This window comes from Papio anubis, chromosome 8 (genome assembly GCF_008728515.1).
Source record: "Papio anubis isolate 15944 chromosome 8, Panubis1.0, whole genome shotgun sequence".
NCBI lineage: Eukaryota > Metazoa > Chordata > Mammalia > Primates > Cercopithecidae > Papio > Papio anubis.
In genome coordinates, this window is record NC_044983.1 from 42,608,864 (window position 1) to 42,626,645 (window position 17,782).

Here is a 17,782-nt window from a genome sequence, read left to right on the forward strand (position 1 = left end):
CCACACATCTACAGCCATCTGATCTTTGACAAACCTCAGAAAAGCAAGAAATGGGGAAAGGATTCCCTATTTAATAAATGGTGTTGGGAAAAATGGCTAGCCATAAGTAGAAAGCTGAAACTGGATCCTTTCCTTACTCCTTATACGAAAATTAATTCAAGATGGATTAGAGACTTGAATGTTAGACCTAATACCATAAAAACCCTAGAGGAAAACCTAGGTAATACCATTCAGGACATAGGCATGGGCAAGGACTTCATGTCTAAAACACCAAAAGCAATGGCAACAAAAGCCAAAATTGACAAATGGGATCTAATTAAACTAAAGAGCTTCTGCACAGCAAAGGAAACTACCATCAGAGTGAACAGGCAACCTACAGAATGGGAGAAAATGTTTGCAATCTACTCATCTGACAAAGGGCTAATATCCAGAACCTACAAAGAACTCAAACAAATTTACAAGAAAAAAGTAAACAACCCCATCAAAAAGTGGGCAAAGGATATGAACAGACATTTCTCAAAAGAAGACATTCATTCAGCCAACAGACACATGAAAAAATGCTCGTCATCACTGGCCATCAGAGAAATGCAAATCAAAACCACAATGAGATACCATCTCACACCAGTTAGAATGATGATCATTAAAAAGTCAGGAAACAACAGGTGCTGGAGAGGATGTGGAGAAATAGCAACACTTTTACACTGTTGGTGGGATTGTAAACGAGTTCAACCATTATGGAAAACAGTATGGCGATTCCTCAAGGATCTAGAACGAGATGTACCATATGACCCAGCCATCCCATTACTGGGGATATACCCAAAGGATTGTAAATCATGCTGCTATAAAGACACATGCACACGTATGTTTATTGCAGCACTATTCACAATAGCAAAGACTTGGAATCAACCCAAATGTCCATCAGTGACAGACTGGATTAAGAAAATGTGGCACATATACACCATGGAATACTATGCAGCCATAAAAAAGGATGAGTTTGTGTCCTTTGTAGGGATATGGATGCAGCTGGAAACCGTCATTCTCAGCAAACTATCGCAAGAAGAGAAAACCAAACACCACATGTTCTCACTCATAGGTGGGAACTGAACAATGAGATCACTTGGACTCGGGAAGGGGAACATCACACACTGGGGCTTATCATGGGGAGGGGGGAGCAGGGAGGGATTGCATTGGGAGTTATACCTGATGTAAATGACGAGTTGATGGGTGCTGACGAGTTGATGGGTGCAGCACAGCAACATGGCACAAGTATACATATGTAACAAACCTGCACATTATGCACATGTACCCTAGAACTTAAAGTAGAATAATAATAATAATAAATAAAAATAAATAAAAAGTAGAGATGGAGAAGTCTTCCCTCATCCCAATCACTTGGTTCCTCCCCTCTACTAGGTAACCCCTTTTATTTATTTTCTATATATCTATTTTGATGTTGCATTTCTTCATGCAGATATAAGCAATATGTTTTCCTGTTTTCTTGCACTAGAGAGGCAGCACACTATGAATCATATTCTGTCAATTTTTTTTTCATTTAGTAAAGCTGGAGATCATTATGAAGGTATTAGCACGGCATATTTAATAGTCTCCTTACTCTCCAAGTAAACAAATATAACAATTGTTTCTAGTCTTTTGCTATTGCAATCTATGCTGCAATAAATACCCTTACATACATATCACTTCACATGTGTTATCATTTCATATGTGTCTCCTCTAAAATTCAGGTGTTGCCAAATAGGCCATGAAGGCTCCTCCATCATTAATGGGATTAAGGCTCTTATAAAAGAGGCTTCATGCAGCATTTGGCTAGCCTGCTTTCGTGGCCTTCTGCCTTCTTCTTTTCGTGGCCTTCATGCAGCAATAAGGCCCACACCAGACAGCAAATGCCAGCTCCTTGATCTCAGATTTCTCAGAGTGAGAAAGTAAACGTCTGTTCTTTGTAAACTACCCAGTATCAGATATTCTGTTATAGCAGCACAAAACAGACTAAGACAATATGTGTGCAGGTGTATGTGTAGGATTAATTCCCAGAAGTATGATTGCTAGCTTAAAGAGTAAATACACTTATAATTTTGAAACATATTTTCACAGTCCCACTGATAGGAGTTGCCTAATTTTGTACTTTTGTTAGCAATACACGAGAGGACCCTTACCCCAATATGTGTTGTTGAGGACTTGGATTTTAGCCAATATGATAGATGTGCAGTTTATGTTTGCATTTTTCTTGTCATGAGTGAGACAGTATATTTTTCATTGTATAAAAGCCATTTTTGTTCCTTTCTCTGTGAACTGCCCTTGTCCTTTGCCCATTTTTCTAGTGGGTTTTTGGTTATTTCCCCCAAGGAATACTCTTGGTTACTCCTCCAAGAGTAATTTATACTTTAGGGGGTTGTTTCTATATGATATCAATATGAACTATTCTTCGATTTTGCCATTTTTTTTTTGCCATGCATAATTTAGGGTTTTTATGTAGTTGAATTGATTAATCTTTCCTATTACAACTAGGGCATTTTGAGTCATAGTTGGAAAATCTTTCTCCCACTCTAAGATTATAAAGGAATCTGGTCATGTTTTATGCTAATACTTTGACATTTTTTTCACGTTTAAATCTTGGATTCATTTGTAGCCTAGAGCACTATCATCTACCAGACTAAAAAAGAATATTGATGAGTAGATTCTAAACATTTCTCCCCATATTAGATCTTTCTTTAAATACAATCTTGCCCCATATATAAGATAGATGGAAGGAGAGCTGCCCTGAAGGTGCAGCAGAGATGCTCTTGTGAGTCGCAACCTCCCCAGACTCCATGGATCTCCATGGAATCCTTAGGATAGTTGTAAGCAGAGTGAAGACCACAGATATCTGCAGAACAACAACTAGGCCAAAAAGTTTGATGAGAAAAAAGTTAAAAGAAGGACTTTCTGGTTTGTCTTGATGTTTGCCATCGAGTGTTTGTTGAGGAGGAAATAAGACAAGACTGGAGAGGCCTCATAAGTCCCTTTCGGCAGGGGCTCATCTTTCTCATCAACAGTTCCCTTTTGCTGAGTTCATACGTTCAAGTGAAAAATTCCTCATGATTCTACTATGATCTGATAGGTGTAGTGGAGAATGCGTGGATCTTGGTATCACATATGAGTTCTAATCCTGAACACTTACTAGCTGTGCAGCCTCTGGCAAGTCATTTCTGTTTCACAATGAGTAGTTCATCCATAGTAAATAATTGAGTACTTTGTATATGGAAGACACTGTGCTAATTGATGGAGATACAAAAACGGTGAAGATAGAAATGGTATTACCTTACAGCATGGAGGTGAAGCCACATGGTATAACAAATAACTATCATAATTATTTAGATTGTGATTGTCACAACATCTTCAACAGAGTAGGGGTCCTGTGGACATGAAGAATAGGGAGGTTCAGGCTTGCTAGTTTAGGGAAGCTGGCCACCAGGTTCAGGTTTGACAGGTGCATAGGAAATGGCATGGCAGAGGGAGGCCAGAGCCTTTTAGGCAAAAGGAAGAGCAAATGCTTATTAGACCCCAAGGCTGTAGGAGCTAGACACGTTTGACCACCAAAAGGAAGGCCAATATAGACAGCATCAACATCACCGTGGTGTCTGTGTGGAGAATGGATTGTATGTGTGTGGTGTGTGAGGGGCAACAGTGGATTAGGGGACATGGGTTAGGAGCTACCAGCAGTCTGGGCAAAACACACTAGCGGCCTGGGAAACAGTGGTGGCAGTGGAAAGTTGACAGATTGGTAAGGGACACAGACCTGTTCACAAACATTCCTAGGTTTCTGGGTGAGCTATGGCCAGGTGGATGTCCACGCCACTACTGAGATGGTGAATTCTGAACAGGACGAAGTTTGGAGAAAAATCGCAACATTTCGGCAGGACAGCACCTCCTGGTGGAGATAACAAGCGGGAGCCTCACCACAGGCCTGGTTGTGGGAGTGAAATGGGGACTCCTGGCGCGGTCGGGTGCACTTACTGTGCTAAGACAGTGAGGCCCGGCGGAGGCGGCAATGGCAGACCTGGTTTCTTGGTGCAGTCCCAGTGGGAGGCCCGGTGTCCAAAATTCTCAACTAGATTGGGCATGCCGTTTATCTTGTTACAACTGTTGACAGTAATGGCACTAGCAATAATGTGCTTCCCAGGCGAAGATGGTTTTTCTTCTGTGTTTTCAGCCACTGCAGAGTGGACACCTACTATGAACCAAGTATCTGCGGCTTTAGGTACCAGATTCAAACACGGGATGTTGGCAGAACAGGGACTAGGACGGAGAGAAAACCTGAAGATGGATCAACCAGAAAGCAATGCATTTTCACAGAGGCACAAAAAAGTGCCTCTGAAGCAGAAGATTCACCTCCACTTCTGCGTCCTTTTGAGGCAACTTTCTGAGCATCCTTTCCTCCTCCGCAGGCCGACGCTTTTTCACCTTGTCAAACTATCTGGTAGCTTTCTCCATGGGAGACGCCTTCCTCACAGCCCTCGGACCCAGTCAGACTCGTGGCCTTCCCCGGCTTCTGCTGGGTCGACTGTGGTCAGCGCCGCACGGTCTCAGACCCACTTCTCTCACGCCCTGAGGAGCGGCGAGCCCCGCGGAGCCCCTGTGCGCCCCGGCGAAACGTGGCAGGAACGCAATCTCCCGCCCCCTCAGATTCTGGCACCCCGTAGCCTTTCCGCAGGCTCCACGAGTTCTCCTGTTGATGTGATGACCAACATGCAGCTCGGGCTCTGGACACTTAGACTTTAGTCCTTACCCCCGGCCCCCAAACATGGGGAAACCACACCCTCTCTGCTCCAGTCACCAGCAGCCACTCCCATTCCTTAAGTATCCATTATTGCATGTGTAGCCTACTTTTCTGGTTTTCATTTTTATTTAAGGTCAGTTGTTGCCTGACAACACAAACGAAAATAACTGAATTCGAAAGACAACATTTGGAGGCGGCCCCCACTCCAGGCGCCAGCCCAGCAGCTCTACTCCCCAGGAGCTCGCAGGCGAGCAACGCCACAGCCCAGAGCGCACCCTTCGCGACCCCACCAGCCCTGGGAGGAAACCTTCTCCAAGTGCTGCGCTCCTTCCGGGCTCTGGGCCCAACCAGGCAGTCCCGAGGCCCTAGCCTGGGGCCCGAGAAGCTCTTTCCTGCCCCTCACGAAGCCCTTGCCTCAGGCCTGAGCGCTCCGCCAATGGCAGCGGTGCGGCGCCGAGGTGGGGATCTATGGCGCGGCGCGCCGAGGTGGGACGGCGGTGCGGCGCGCCGAGGCGGGACGGCGGGTGCGGCGCCGAGGTGGGACGGCGGTGCGGCGCGCCGAGGTGGGACGGCGGTGCGGCGCGCCGAGGTGGGACGGCGGTGCGGCGCGCCGAGGTGGGACGGCGGCGCGCTGAGGGGGCGGTACGCTCAGGCTTCGCTTCTGGAGATGCCCCGGGGCTGGCGCGCTGGAGCTTCGAAGGTAGGCTCTGGGTTGGGAGTGGGTGCCGCGCCGTTTCCCGCGTTGCGGGCAAGCGGCGGGCCGGCGCGGGGCTGGCCCAGGGCTGCTGGGGTGAGAGAGTGTGGGCGTTGGGAGTGGAGGGCTCAGTGGTGGCGGGTCCCGTCTGCGAGCGTGGAGCCAGCCAGCGCAGCGGGGTGCCGCCCCCAGGTCCGGGTCTGGTCCTGGCGTGTGGGCCGGGCCCTCAGCCGCAGTACGGAAGGCGAGGGGTGGGGCCGCCGAGGGACGCAGCGGGCGGGAGCGTGTGTCCGCCTCGGGGATACTTGGCTTTACTTTTGTCTGTTTTTGATTCTGGTGTACTGCACCAAACAGCAGGTAATCCTGGCATGGCTTTGCCAGTCTCCTCGGATAATCCCTTGTCAACTCTGCCTTTCTTCCTGCAGCACTGGGAGGGGACTGTGCGTCTGACCGCCCAGTTCTTGGACACCGCGCTGCCTCGGGGTCCAGAACGAGCGCGGGTGCCTAGGAATCGTTGGGTGAATGGTGTTTAATTGCACCTGTATCCGCCAGTGCGTCCTTTTTTGTTCTGCTAATTGTGCTTGTTCTGGCATGTGTCCTTTATCGTTTTAAAGTTCCTTCTAACTTCCTTGCTTTCAAATACGTTTGTCTCATAGTAAAACATTTTTTAAAAAGCAAACACAGGACCTCCTTTCTTGACTCTTCCCTTTACTCGAAAACTTCTGAAAAAAATAGTCCACATATACTGGTTCAACTTCTTTACTACTACCATGCTTTCTTGCTTCTCAAATACCATTTATTATCAGCCCACACCATCAATTTTGTGACTGGCTTTAGGGAATAAAGAAATTCATTTCAGGCACCTCTGTTGATTATAAGATACAGCCTGATTTCAGAAGTATTAATGTATGAAAAGAAATCAAGGAAATACATCAATTTGCTAAATCCAGTGTAAGTTATTTACTTGGTCATTGGAGCATTTGACACATTGACCACCTGCTTTTATTTCTTTTGGAACATCCCTGATGTTGCTACCCTGATTGTCTTCCTGTCTTGCAACAGCTTATTTTCTTCTCTTTACTGTGTTCGTGCCATGTTCTAATTTTTGGCCTTGTGCTGCTTCTCATTTTCCACATTTGCTTTGGGCAATTATCATACATTGAAGTTAATTGTCATTGCTGTATAGATGACTTTCAGATCTATATTAGATCTTTCCCTAGAGCTCAAACTTGGTGCATCACAAAATCATCATCTCACCCTTAGTCCTCCAGGCCCTAACAGTTTCTCTTGACTCAGAAATCTTAGTATTTTTGAATTGACGTTCATTTCTGGTCTCTTCATCTTGTCGTTTTTCAAGACTCTTATCAAATTTTTTTAGTAGTCGTACAGTTGTCTGTTGTGTAATACGTTGCTGAAAACTGAAGCAGTTCATAACAAATATTTATTATATCATAGAGTTTCTGAGAGTCAGGAATCTGAGAACGGCTCAACTATGTGGTTGTAGTTCAGGATCTCCCACAAGGCTGCAGTCAAATAAAGGTCATTGGAGCTGGAGAATACAGTTCCAAGCTCACTCACATGGTTGTTTCTTGATAGCTCCATAGGGCAGCTTAAAACAGGGTCCTGGCTTTCCCAAGAGCAAGAGAGAGAGCAACAAGATATTCGCCCCCGTGTCTTTCATAGCCTAATCTCAGAAGTGACATCCCATCTGCTGTCTATTCATTGCATGGACCAACCCGGTACAATGTATGAGGAGACTATAGAGGATCCCCAGGAGCTGGGGATCACAGGGCCCACCTTGGATGCTGGCTTCCACAGTATTTCACAGGAATTTATTTTTTGTTTTTGTCTCCCTTGGTCAGTCTCAAAGGACTTTAATGGTTGGAGTGTTGCTGTGTGGTGCCAGCTAGCATGCTCCCATTCCATCTTCAGAGGTGACTTTCCCTTAGGCACTACTTTGATTATATTGTTAGTCCTCTACCTAAATCTCGTTTTACTTATTGGCTACATCATCATTTATTGCAGACTTACCCTGTGTTTAGTGCTTTATATGTATTAACTAATTTATTTTAACAGTCCTGTGAGGTAGATACCATTAGTCTTGTTTTATGGATGAGGTAACTGTGGCTCAGCAGAGAGGCTAATTTGCCTAAGGTCACAGAGCAGTTAAGGGAAGAAGCTAGGATTTATATTCAGCTAATCTGCCCCAGACCTTGCTTTTGTTCAGGCTCTCAGCCTGCTTTTCACAGCCTCCATAATGTATCTGTGTCTTATTTCTTAACTTTATAGCTTTGTTCATTATTTATCTTATAGGTAAAATAGACTATTGCTGTCACTGTACTTTCTTGCCCCTTAGTGGTAATTGCATATGTTCTTGGTTTGGAATAATGCCAGTTCTCCCATTTCTGCTGATTGATAATTTTTTTTTGGGGGGGGGGCGGGGGACGCAGTCTTGCTGTGTCGCCCAGGCTGGAATGCAGTGGCGCAATCTCGGCTCACTGCAAGCTCCACCTCCCAGGTTCATGCCATTCTTCTGCCTTAGCCTCCCTCCCGGGTCGCTGGGACTACAGGCACCCGCCACTACACCCAGTTAATTTTAAAAAATTTTTGTTAGAGACGGGGTTTCACCGTGTTAGCCTGGATGGTCTCAATCACCTGACGTCGTGATCTACCTGCCTCAGCCTCCCAAAGTGCTGGGATTACAGGTGTGAGCCACCGCTTCCAGCCATGGAATCTTTATCATCCATTGAGGCCTACTCCAAATCCCACCTTCCCCCAAATTATCCCAGCTGTAAATGAACTTTCTTCTGTATTTTCTTGGTTTGGAATAATGCCAATTCTCCCATTTCTGCTGATTGGAATCTTAATCATCCACTGAGGCCCACCCCAAATTTCGCCTCCCAAATTATCCCAGCTGTAAATGAACTTTCTTCTGTAGTCTGTGGAATTTTATGTAGGTAACTCTTACTACTCCGTGTCTTACATTAGGTTTATTTGTGTCTACACCTTTATTAGCTTACAGTCTAGACATTTAAGATTAGGGACTATTTCTTCAGCCTATATTCCCCAGAGTACCTGTCATATCCCTTGTACATACTAGATACCTAATAAACATGTGAATTTATGAAAGGGGAACTAGTTTAGAAGATTTGCAAGTATTCTAGGTGTGAAGAAACATGAGGAAATACCCTAGTCTGAAGACTTGGGTATCAGCCTCAGCGATACAGTTGAATGATTTTGCAATTTTGGACAAACCACACAGATGTATCAGGACTCTTAAGATGAAAGGTGATGTGGTCATGGACTAAAGTAGTGGAATTAGGAATAGAATGGAAAGGACTGAGTTGATAGACTACAAATGGAAGGTGAGATTTAGGCAACTGCAATTGAAAGAGGAAGAGGAAGGAACCCATGATGATTCAGGAAGTTGAACCTGTGAGAAGTGGGAAAGTCATTTGCCACTTAACTGATATTAGGATATATAGATATGTGGAATTTAAGACTCAAGGAGATTAAGGCAGTCGGTTGCTCAAAGACTGAGGTATCTTAGTTCTTTCCTCACTTCCCTCCATGGGTTTCTCCTGCTTTAGCCCCTCACTATCCCTTAACATGCTGTGATTCTTCCCTTTATGCCTTGTGTTCTCCCTTACCTTATGAAATAGCCAAGGACGACCACATATACTCCTGTTCTTGGGCAGCAGCTTGCCTTTTGAGATTTTCTTTTTTTCTTTCTTTTTTTTTTTGAGACAGAGTCTTGCTCAGCCACCCAGGCTGCAGTGCAGTGGCCCGATCTCGGCTCACTGCACCCACCGTCTCCTGGGTTCAAGTCATTCTCCTGTCTCAGCCTCCTGAGTAGCTGGAATTATAGGCACCTGCCATCATGCCCGGCTAACTTTTTTTGTACTTTAGAAGAGGCGGAGTTTCACCATGTTGATCAGGCTGGTCTTGAACTCTTGACTTCAGGTGATCCACCCGCCTCAGCCTCCCACAGTGCTAGGATTACAGGTGTGAGCCACTGCGCCCGGCGCCTTTTGAGATTTTCTGTTCCTCCCCAGCTGTAATACTCTCACAGCTCCTTTCACCTCGTTAGGCTGAGTTATAGCTTCTAGCTCCTCGCCCCGCCTTCTGCTCACTCTTCCACTGAAAGAAAAACTATCTCGGCAAGATCATGAAAGAGAGAAATAAAGGAAGAGTACATCTTGCTGATGACACCTTCTTTCTCTAACCGTTTGGGTCCCTCTCATCACTGAAACTTCTTTTCTTTCTTTTATTTTTATTTTTATTTTTATTTTTTATGTTTTTAAACAGGGTCTCACTCTGTCACCCTAAGCTGGAGTGCAGTGGTGCGATGTGGCTCTTTGCACCCTCGACCTCTCAGGCTTAAGCGATCCTCCCACCTCAGCCTCCCCAGTAGCTGAAACTACAGGGGTGCACCACAACACCCAGCTTGTTTTTAAATTTTTTGTGGAGATGGTGTCTTGCCATATTATCCAGATTAGTCTTGAACTCCTGGCCTCAAGCAATCCTCCGTGCCTTAGCCTTCCAAAGTGCTGGGATTATAGGCATGAGCTACGGCACTCAGCCAATTTATTTTATTTCTGGTGCTTCTTGCACTAGGGCAAGCAGATGGTAGGTATTGATTAAATACAATGTACACATGAGTTTGAAGAGTACTCAAGGCTGCAGTTTGAAAAGTGTTTTCTTTGTCAAGACAGGGCAACACTTTGCCTCTTTGAAGTAGGAAGGAAGAAGCCAATGGGGAGAGTCAGGACCTTTTAGTATCTTAGAAGGATTGGATTCCATTACAGAGCAGAGTTAGTTTCAGAGAATAGTAACATTTCCCCGGGAGACTGTAGGGAAGAAGGAGAGCTCAGTAGATGGGAAGTTAGCTGATTTTTACGATGGCTAATTTTTTTTTCCTGGGGAAGATGTGACAACATGAGCTATGGGGCTGATACGGAGATGTCGAGAAGTGTGGGTATGGAACTCACATGTATGTGTGAGATTCTGTGTAGGGGTGTGTGTGTGTGTGTGTGTGAATGAATGGAGGACTAGGGAATAAGTGTTCAACAGTGGCCAAGGACATGTAATAAGAATAACTGGAGGGAGCTGCTATCATTTTTGGACTTTTTTCCAGTGGCGCCATGGGTTGGTGATTGGTAACCCCATGGGTTGGTCAAAGGGTAGGGGTCTTAGTGCTTGAAAGGCAGCACTGAAGAAGTAGGCTATAGAGTGCAGAATGGCATGGGAGACATCATGATTGGGAGGGAGTGACTCTGATAATGTGAGTAGGACTGAAAAGTCCCAGTGAATTTTCAGATACTTAGAGCCCAGTCAGAAACTCACTTGTGGTGCCTATGTGTGGGAAGTGATTGTATAGTTGTTGATAGACACTTTTATTAATGTAAGATAATGGAGAACAAGTGGCTAGAATCTTTAGTTTTGGACATAGACATACATGGGAGAAAATCTTGACACATTGCTTCCTAGCTCTCTGAATAGGGCAATATACCTAACGTTGAGTTATCTTTTCTTTATAAAATGGGGTTAATACCTATGTTGCTGGGTTGATGTGAGGATTAAGTAATGAGAATGCATGGGATGATATACAGAGCATATAAGCACTCAATAAATGTTGGTGATAATGAAAGCAATTAATAATGAAACACCATGATAATTAAATCATATGAGGACAAAGATAGTGTACATCCTCTACTACTTTGTCTCTAGATTTCCCTGGAATTGCTGTCTTTCAGCTTGTTGAACAAGAAAAAAAGGCTCATTTTCAAGTTTTTCAGTGATGGCAGGAAATTCTCATAGTTATCTTGGTAGGAGTACCTCATGGTTCCAGTTTAGGGCCTTGATAATCTCATTGAATGATTTACTGCTGGCTCTACATCTCAGAATTAGACTACTTGGTATAGACATCTCAGTTGTCTTGTTGTTTTTTTTTTTTTTTTTTGGGAGACGGTCTTCCTCTGTCACCCAGGCTGTGGGGCGCAGGGGCACAGGGACGTGATCATGACTCACTGCAGTCTTGAGCTCCTGGGCTGAAGGGATCCTCCCATTTTGGCCTCCCGAGTAGCTGGGACCACAGGCCATGCCACTGTGCCTGGCTAATATTTAAGTTTCTTTTGTAGAGATAGGGTCTTGCTGTGTTACTGAGACTGGTTTTCAATTCCTGGCCTCAAGCATTCTTTCTCCTTGGCCTCCCAAAGTGCTAGGATTACAGCGTGAACCACTGTGCCTGGCCTAGAGGTTGTCTTATTCCTCAAACCAAAGGGAAGGAGAGCTTTATATTGAAAACTTTCTGTATGTTAAGCACTTTGCATAGAGTACCTTACTTAAGGGAAAACGTGTTTTCTTTTTAGTCAAAATAATACATGTTTATAGGTAAGGTAAAATACTACAAAAAAGTTTATTGTAAAACCCAGCAGTCCCTTGCACATCTCATTCCATTTATTTTAATTGAGATGATTGTAAATTCACAGACAATTGTGAGTAACATAGAGAATAATTGTTTTATAAACTGATTCTGGAGGCTGGACCTTGCTAGATCAAAGTGTTGACAGATTTCATGTCTGGTGAGGGCCTGCTTTCTGGTTAATAGACAGCCATATTCTCACCATGTCTTTATATGGTGGAAGAGGTAAAGGAGCTCTCCAAGATCTCTTTTATAAGGGCATCAATCCCATAACTTCTAATCACCTACCAAAGGCCCCACCTCCTAATACCATCACCTCAGGGGTTAGGATTTCAACAAATATATTTTGAGGAGGCATAAACATCAGGCCATAACAATTCTTTGCAGTTCTATCACATGTAGATTCTGTAGGTTTGTGTATCCACCACCACAGTCAAGTTACTGTCCATCAGCACAAGGATCTCTTTTATAATCACAGTCACTCACTTCCAGTAACTCCAGCTCCCCTAATTACTAGAAAAAAATTTGTCATTTCAAGCATGTTACATAAATGGAATCACGTAGTATGTAACCTTTTGAGGTTGTTGTTGTTTTTTTTCTTTTTCTGAGATGGAGTTTTACTCTTGTTGCCCAGGCTGGAGTGCAATGGCATGATCTCGGCTCACTGTAACCTCTGCTCCCTGGGGTCAAGTGATTCTCCTGCCTCAGTCTCCCGAGTAGCTGGGATTACAGGCATGCATTGCCACACCTGGCTGATTTTGTATTTTTAGTAGAGATGGGGTTTCACCATGTTGGTCAGGCTGGTCTCGAACTCCTGACCTCAGGTGATCCGCCCGCCTCGGCATCCCAAAATGCTGGGATTACAGACATGAGCCACAGTGCCTAGTCTGAGGTTTTTTTTTTAAATACAACATCAAACTCTCATGATTTATCCAAGTTGTTTTGAATATCAGTAGTTTCTTTTTGTTTTGTTTTGTTTTTATTTGTTTTTTTGAGTTGGAGTCTCACTGTCTTGCCCAGGCTGGAGTGCAATAGCGCGATCTCAGCTCACTGCAACTTTCTGCCTCCCCAGTTCAAATGATTCTGCTGCCTCAGCCTCCTGAGTAGCTGATACTACAGGCGCCCGCTGCCATGCCCGGCTAATTTTTTGTATTTTAGTAGAGACAGGGTTTCACCTTGTTGCCCAGGCTGGTCTTGAACTCCTGAGCTCAGGCAATGCAATCCAACCGCCTCGGCCTCCCAAAGTGCTAGGATTACAGGCATGAGCCACCGCGCCCAGCCAGTAGTTTCTTTGTTTTAATTGCTGAGTAGTGTTCCATATAATGGACATACCAGAGTTTGGATTAACATTTATTATTGAAGGACCTCTAGGCTGCTTTCAGATTTTGGTTATTGCAAATAAAACTGCTATAAACATTTGTGTACAAGTTTTTGTGTGAACATAAGTTTTCATTTCTCTGAGATAAATGCCTAAGTGTGTAATTACCAGAACCTATGGTAATTTGATGTTTAACTCTGTAAGAAAGTGACAAACTTTTTGAAAGTGGTTGTATCTGTATAATTTTACAGTCTCATTGGCAATGTTGTTACTCAGTTTTATAGATAATAAAATCCACCTTTTTAAAGTGGAAAATCCAGTGGTTTCTAGTATATTTACAGAGTTGTACAAACGTTCCTAATTGTAGAATATTTTCATGACCCCAAAAAGAAACCCCCTAGCTATTACTAGTCACTCCCCATTCTCTCTTCCCTCATCCATTGGCAACCACTAAGCTACTTTCGGTGTGTATGGATTTGCCTATTCTGGACATTTCACATAAAGTGTGGTCATTTTGTGACTGGCTTCTTTCATTAAGCATAATGTTTTCCAGGTTTATACATGTTGTTGCATGTATCAGTACTTCATTCCTATTTATTTTGAATACATTTTTCATTGCCTGGACATACTGCATTTTAAAAATCCATTTGTTAGTTGATAGACATTTGGATTATTTCCTCTTTTGGGCTGTTAAGAATAATGTTGCTTTGAACGTATATTTTTTTTAAATTTAGATGAGGTCTCACTATATTGCCCAGGCTGGTCTCAAACTCCTGGGCTCAAGAGATCCTCCCATCTCAGCTTCCCAAGGTGTTGGGATTACAGCCGTGAGCCACCATGCCTGGCCTGCGTTGAACGTTTGTGTATGTGTTTTTATGTAGACCTAAGTTTTTTTTCTCTAGCAGTGGAATTTTTGGGTCACATAATAACTGTATGTTTACGTTTTGGATAACTTAAAATTTTCCAAAGTGGTTGCACCTTTTACAGTCTCACCAGCAAGGAATGAATATTCTAATTTTGCCACATTCTTGCTAACACTTGCCATTGCCTGTCGTTTGATTTTAGTCATCCTAATGGTTATGAAGTGTCACCTCACTGTGGTTTGGTTTGCAGTTCTCTAATGAGGTTGAACATCTTTTCATGTACTTATTGGGCATTTCTGTATCTTGAAGAAATGTTTATTCAGCATTTTTGGCTGCATTTTCGTTGGGTTATTTGCCGTTTTATTGTTTAATCATGAGTTCTTTAAAATTCTGTATACTGTTCCCCTATAAGATGTATGATTTGCAGATATTTTCTCCCATTCTTTGGGTTTCCTTTTCATTCTCTTATTGAAGTACAAATGTTTTTAATAATTTTGATGAGGTCCAATTTGTTTTTTCTTTTGTTGCTTGTGCCTTTTGGTGTCATGTCTAATAAATCATTGCCTAAACCAAGGTCACAAAGATTTATTCCTATGTTTTCTTCCAAGGGTTATAGTTTTAGCTCTTACATTTAGGTCTGTGATTCATTCAGAGTTAATTTTTCTACACAGTGAGATAGGGATACAACTTCATTCTTGTGGATGTGGATACTCAGTTGTCTCAACACTCTTTGTTGAAAAAAATTGTTCTTTGTCCTTGAATTGTCTTGGCACTTTTTTGTTTTAATTGAAAATCAGTTGACCATAAAAGTAAAGATTTGTTTCTGGCCTATGAATTCTATTCCACTGATCTCATGTCTCCCTTTATTTTAGTACCATCTTGTTTTAATTACTGTAACTTGGCAGTGTTGAAATTAGACGTGTGAGTTTCTGACTTGTTTTCTGTTTTGAGATTTTTTAAACTGTTTTGGGTTTGTTGCATTCCCATATGAATAATAGCAGCTTGTCAATTTCTGCAGAAAGCCGTCTGGGATTTTGATTGGGTTGAATATATAGACAAATTAGAGAATATTATCATCTTAATATTATTTCCTGTGAGCATGGGTTGTCTTTTTCATTTATTTAGATCTTCTTTAATTTCTAGCTATGTTTTACAGTTTTCAGTGAAAAAGTCCGTACTTCTTTGGTTAAATTTATTCCTAGGAGTTTTATTCTTTTTTTTTTTTTTTTTTTAATTTAAGTTCTAGGGTACATGCATAACGCAGGTTTGTTACATATGTATATTTGTGCCATGTTGCTGTGCTGCACCTTATCAACTCGCCAGCACCCATCAACTCATCATTTACATCAGGTATAACTCCCAATGCAATCCTCTCCCAAGGATAGGCCCCGTGTGATGTTCCCTTCCCCGGTGTCCAAGTGATCTCATTGTCTGAAGTTCCCACCTATGAGGAGAGAACATGGTGTTTGGTTTTCTGTTCTTGTGATAGTTTGCTAAGAATGATGAAGTTTCCAGCTGCATCCATGTCCCTACAAAGGACACAAACTCATCCTTTATGGCTGCATAGTATTCTCCATGGTGTATATAAAGCCACATTTTCTTAACTAAATTCGTCACCGATGGACATTTGCTGATTCCCAAGTCTTTGCTATTGTGAATAGTGTCAATAAACACACGCGGTGCATGTGTCTTATAGCAGCATGATTTATAATCTTTGGGTATATCCCAGTAATGGGATGGTTAGGTCATATGGTACATCTAGTTCTAGATCCTTTGGAGGAATCGCCATACTGTTTTCCATAATGGTTGAACTAGTTTACAACTCACCAACAGTGTAAAATGTTCTAGCTTCTCCACATCCTCTCCAGCACCTGTTGCTTCCTGACTTTTAATGATTGCCATTCTTAACTGGTGTGAGATGGTATCTCATTGTGGTTTTGATTTTGCATTTCTCTTGATGCCAGTGATGACGAAGCATTTTTTCATGTGTCTGTTGGTTGAATGAATGTCTTCTTTTGAGAAATGTCTGTTCATATCCTTTTGCCCACTTTTTTTGATGGGGTTGTTTGTTTTTTCTTGTCAATTTGTTTGGAGTTCTTTGTAGGTTCTGGATATTAGCCCTTTGTCAGATGAGTAGATTTGCAAACATTTTCTCCCATTCTGTAGGTTGCCTGTTCACTCTAATGGTATTTCTTTTGCTGTGCAGAAGCTCTTAGTTTAATTAGATCCCATTTGCTGACTTTTGGCTTTTGCTGTCATGTTTTTGGTGTTTTAGACATGAAGTCTTTGCCCATGCCTATGTGTCCTGAATGGTACTACCTAGGTTTTCCTCTAGGGTTTTTATGGTATTAGGTCTAACATTTAAGTCCTAATCCATCTCAATTAATTCTCGTGAGGCGAGGCAAGGAAAGGGATCCAGTTTCAGCTTTCTATCACTTATGGCTAGCCAATTCTCCCAGCACCATTTATTAAATAGGGAATCCCTTTCCCATTTCTTGTTTCTCTAGGTTTGTCAAAGATCAGATGGCTGTAGATGTGTGGTATTATTTCTGAGGCTCCTGTTCTGTTCCATTGGTCTATATCTCTGTTTTGGTACCAGTACCATGCTGTTTTGGTTACTGTAGCCTTGTAGTATAGTTTGTGTCAGGTAGTGTGATACCTCCAGCTTTGTTCTTTTGACTTAGAATTGTCTTGAGATGCGGGCTCTTTTTGGTTCCATATGAACTTTGAAGCAGTTTTTTCCAATTCTGTGAAGAAACTCATTGGTAGCTTGATGGGGATGGCATTGAATCTATAAATAACCTTGGGCAGTATGGCCATTTTCACGATATTGATTCTCTTCCTATCCATGAGCATGGTATGTTCTTCCATTTGTTTGTGTCCTCTCTTTTATTTCACTGAGCAGTGGCTCTAGTTCTCCTTGAAGAGGTCCTTACATCCCTTGTAAGTTGGATTCTAGGTATTTATCTCTGAAGCAATTGTGAATGGAAGTTCATTCATTATTTGGCTGTCTGTTTTGTCTGTTACTGGTGTATAAGAATGCTTGTGATTTTGCATTAATTTTGTATCCTGAGACTTTGCTGAAGTTGCTTAATATCAGCTTAAGGAGATTTTGGGCTGAGACAATGGGGTTTCTAAATATACATACAATCATGTCATCTGCCACAGGGACCATTTCTCTCTGACTACTTCTTTTCCTAACTGGAATTTCCTTTGATTTCTTTCTCTGCCTGACGTCTTAGCCAGAACTCTCCAAATGACTATGTTGAATAGGAGGGTGAGAGAGGGCATCCCTGTCTTGTACAGTTTTCAAAGGAATTTTTCCAGTTTTGCCCATTCAGTATGATATTACTAGGTTTGTCATGTACACTTTATTATTTTGAGGTAATGCCCATCAATACCTAATTTATTGAGCTGCTTAGCGCATGAAGGGCTGTTGAATTTTGTCAAAAGCCTTTTCTGCATCTATTGAGATAATCATGTGGTTCTTTGGTTTTAGTTCTGTTTATATGCTGGATTATGTTTACGATTTGGGAATGTTGAACCAGCCTCGCATCCCAGGGATGAAGCCCACTTGCTCATGGTGGATACTTTTGATGTGTTGTTGAATCCGTTTGTCAGTATTTTATTGAGTGATTTTTGCATTGATATTCATCAGGATATTGGTCTAAAATTTCTTTTTTGTTGCGTTCTCAGGCTTTTGGTATCA

The 17,782-nt window shown here is 42.6% G+C and overlaps 1 protein-coding gene across 6 annotated transcripts in view; it reads left to right on the forward strand.

The window, feature by feature from the left end:
• Nucleotides 1-5,254: 5,254 nt before the first annotated feature.
• SPIDR (scaffold protein involved in DNA repair) overlaps nucleotides 5,255-17,782 on the forward strand; it is a 481,415-nt gene continuing 468,887 nt past the window's right edge. For 2 of the 6 annotated variants that reach the window (XM_031669957.1, XM_031669958.1), the window contains exon 1: nucleotides 5,297-5,474. In XM_031669957.1, the coding sequence (XP_031525817.1) occupies nucleotides 5,442-5,474 (33 nt within the window). In that variant the 5' untranslated portion in view covers nucleotides 5,297-5,441. Of the gene's footprint in view, nucleotides 5,475-17,782 lie in introns of all 6 variants that reach the window. The other 4 variants (XM_031669953.1, XM_031669959.1, XM_031669954.1 and 1 more) reach the window with 3 other exon arrangements.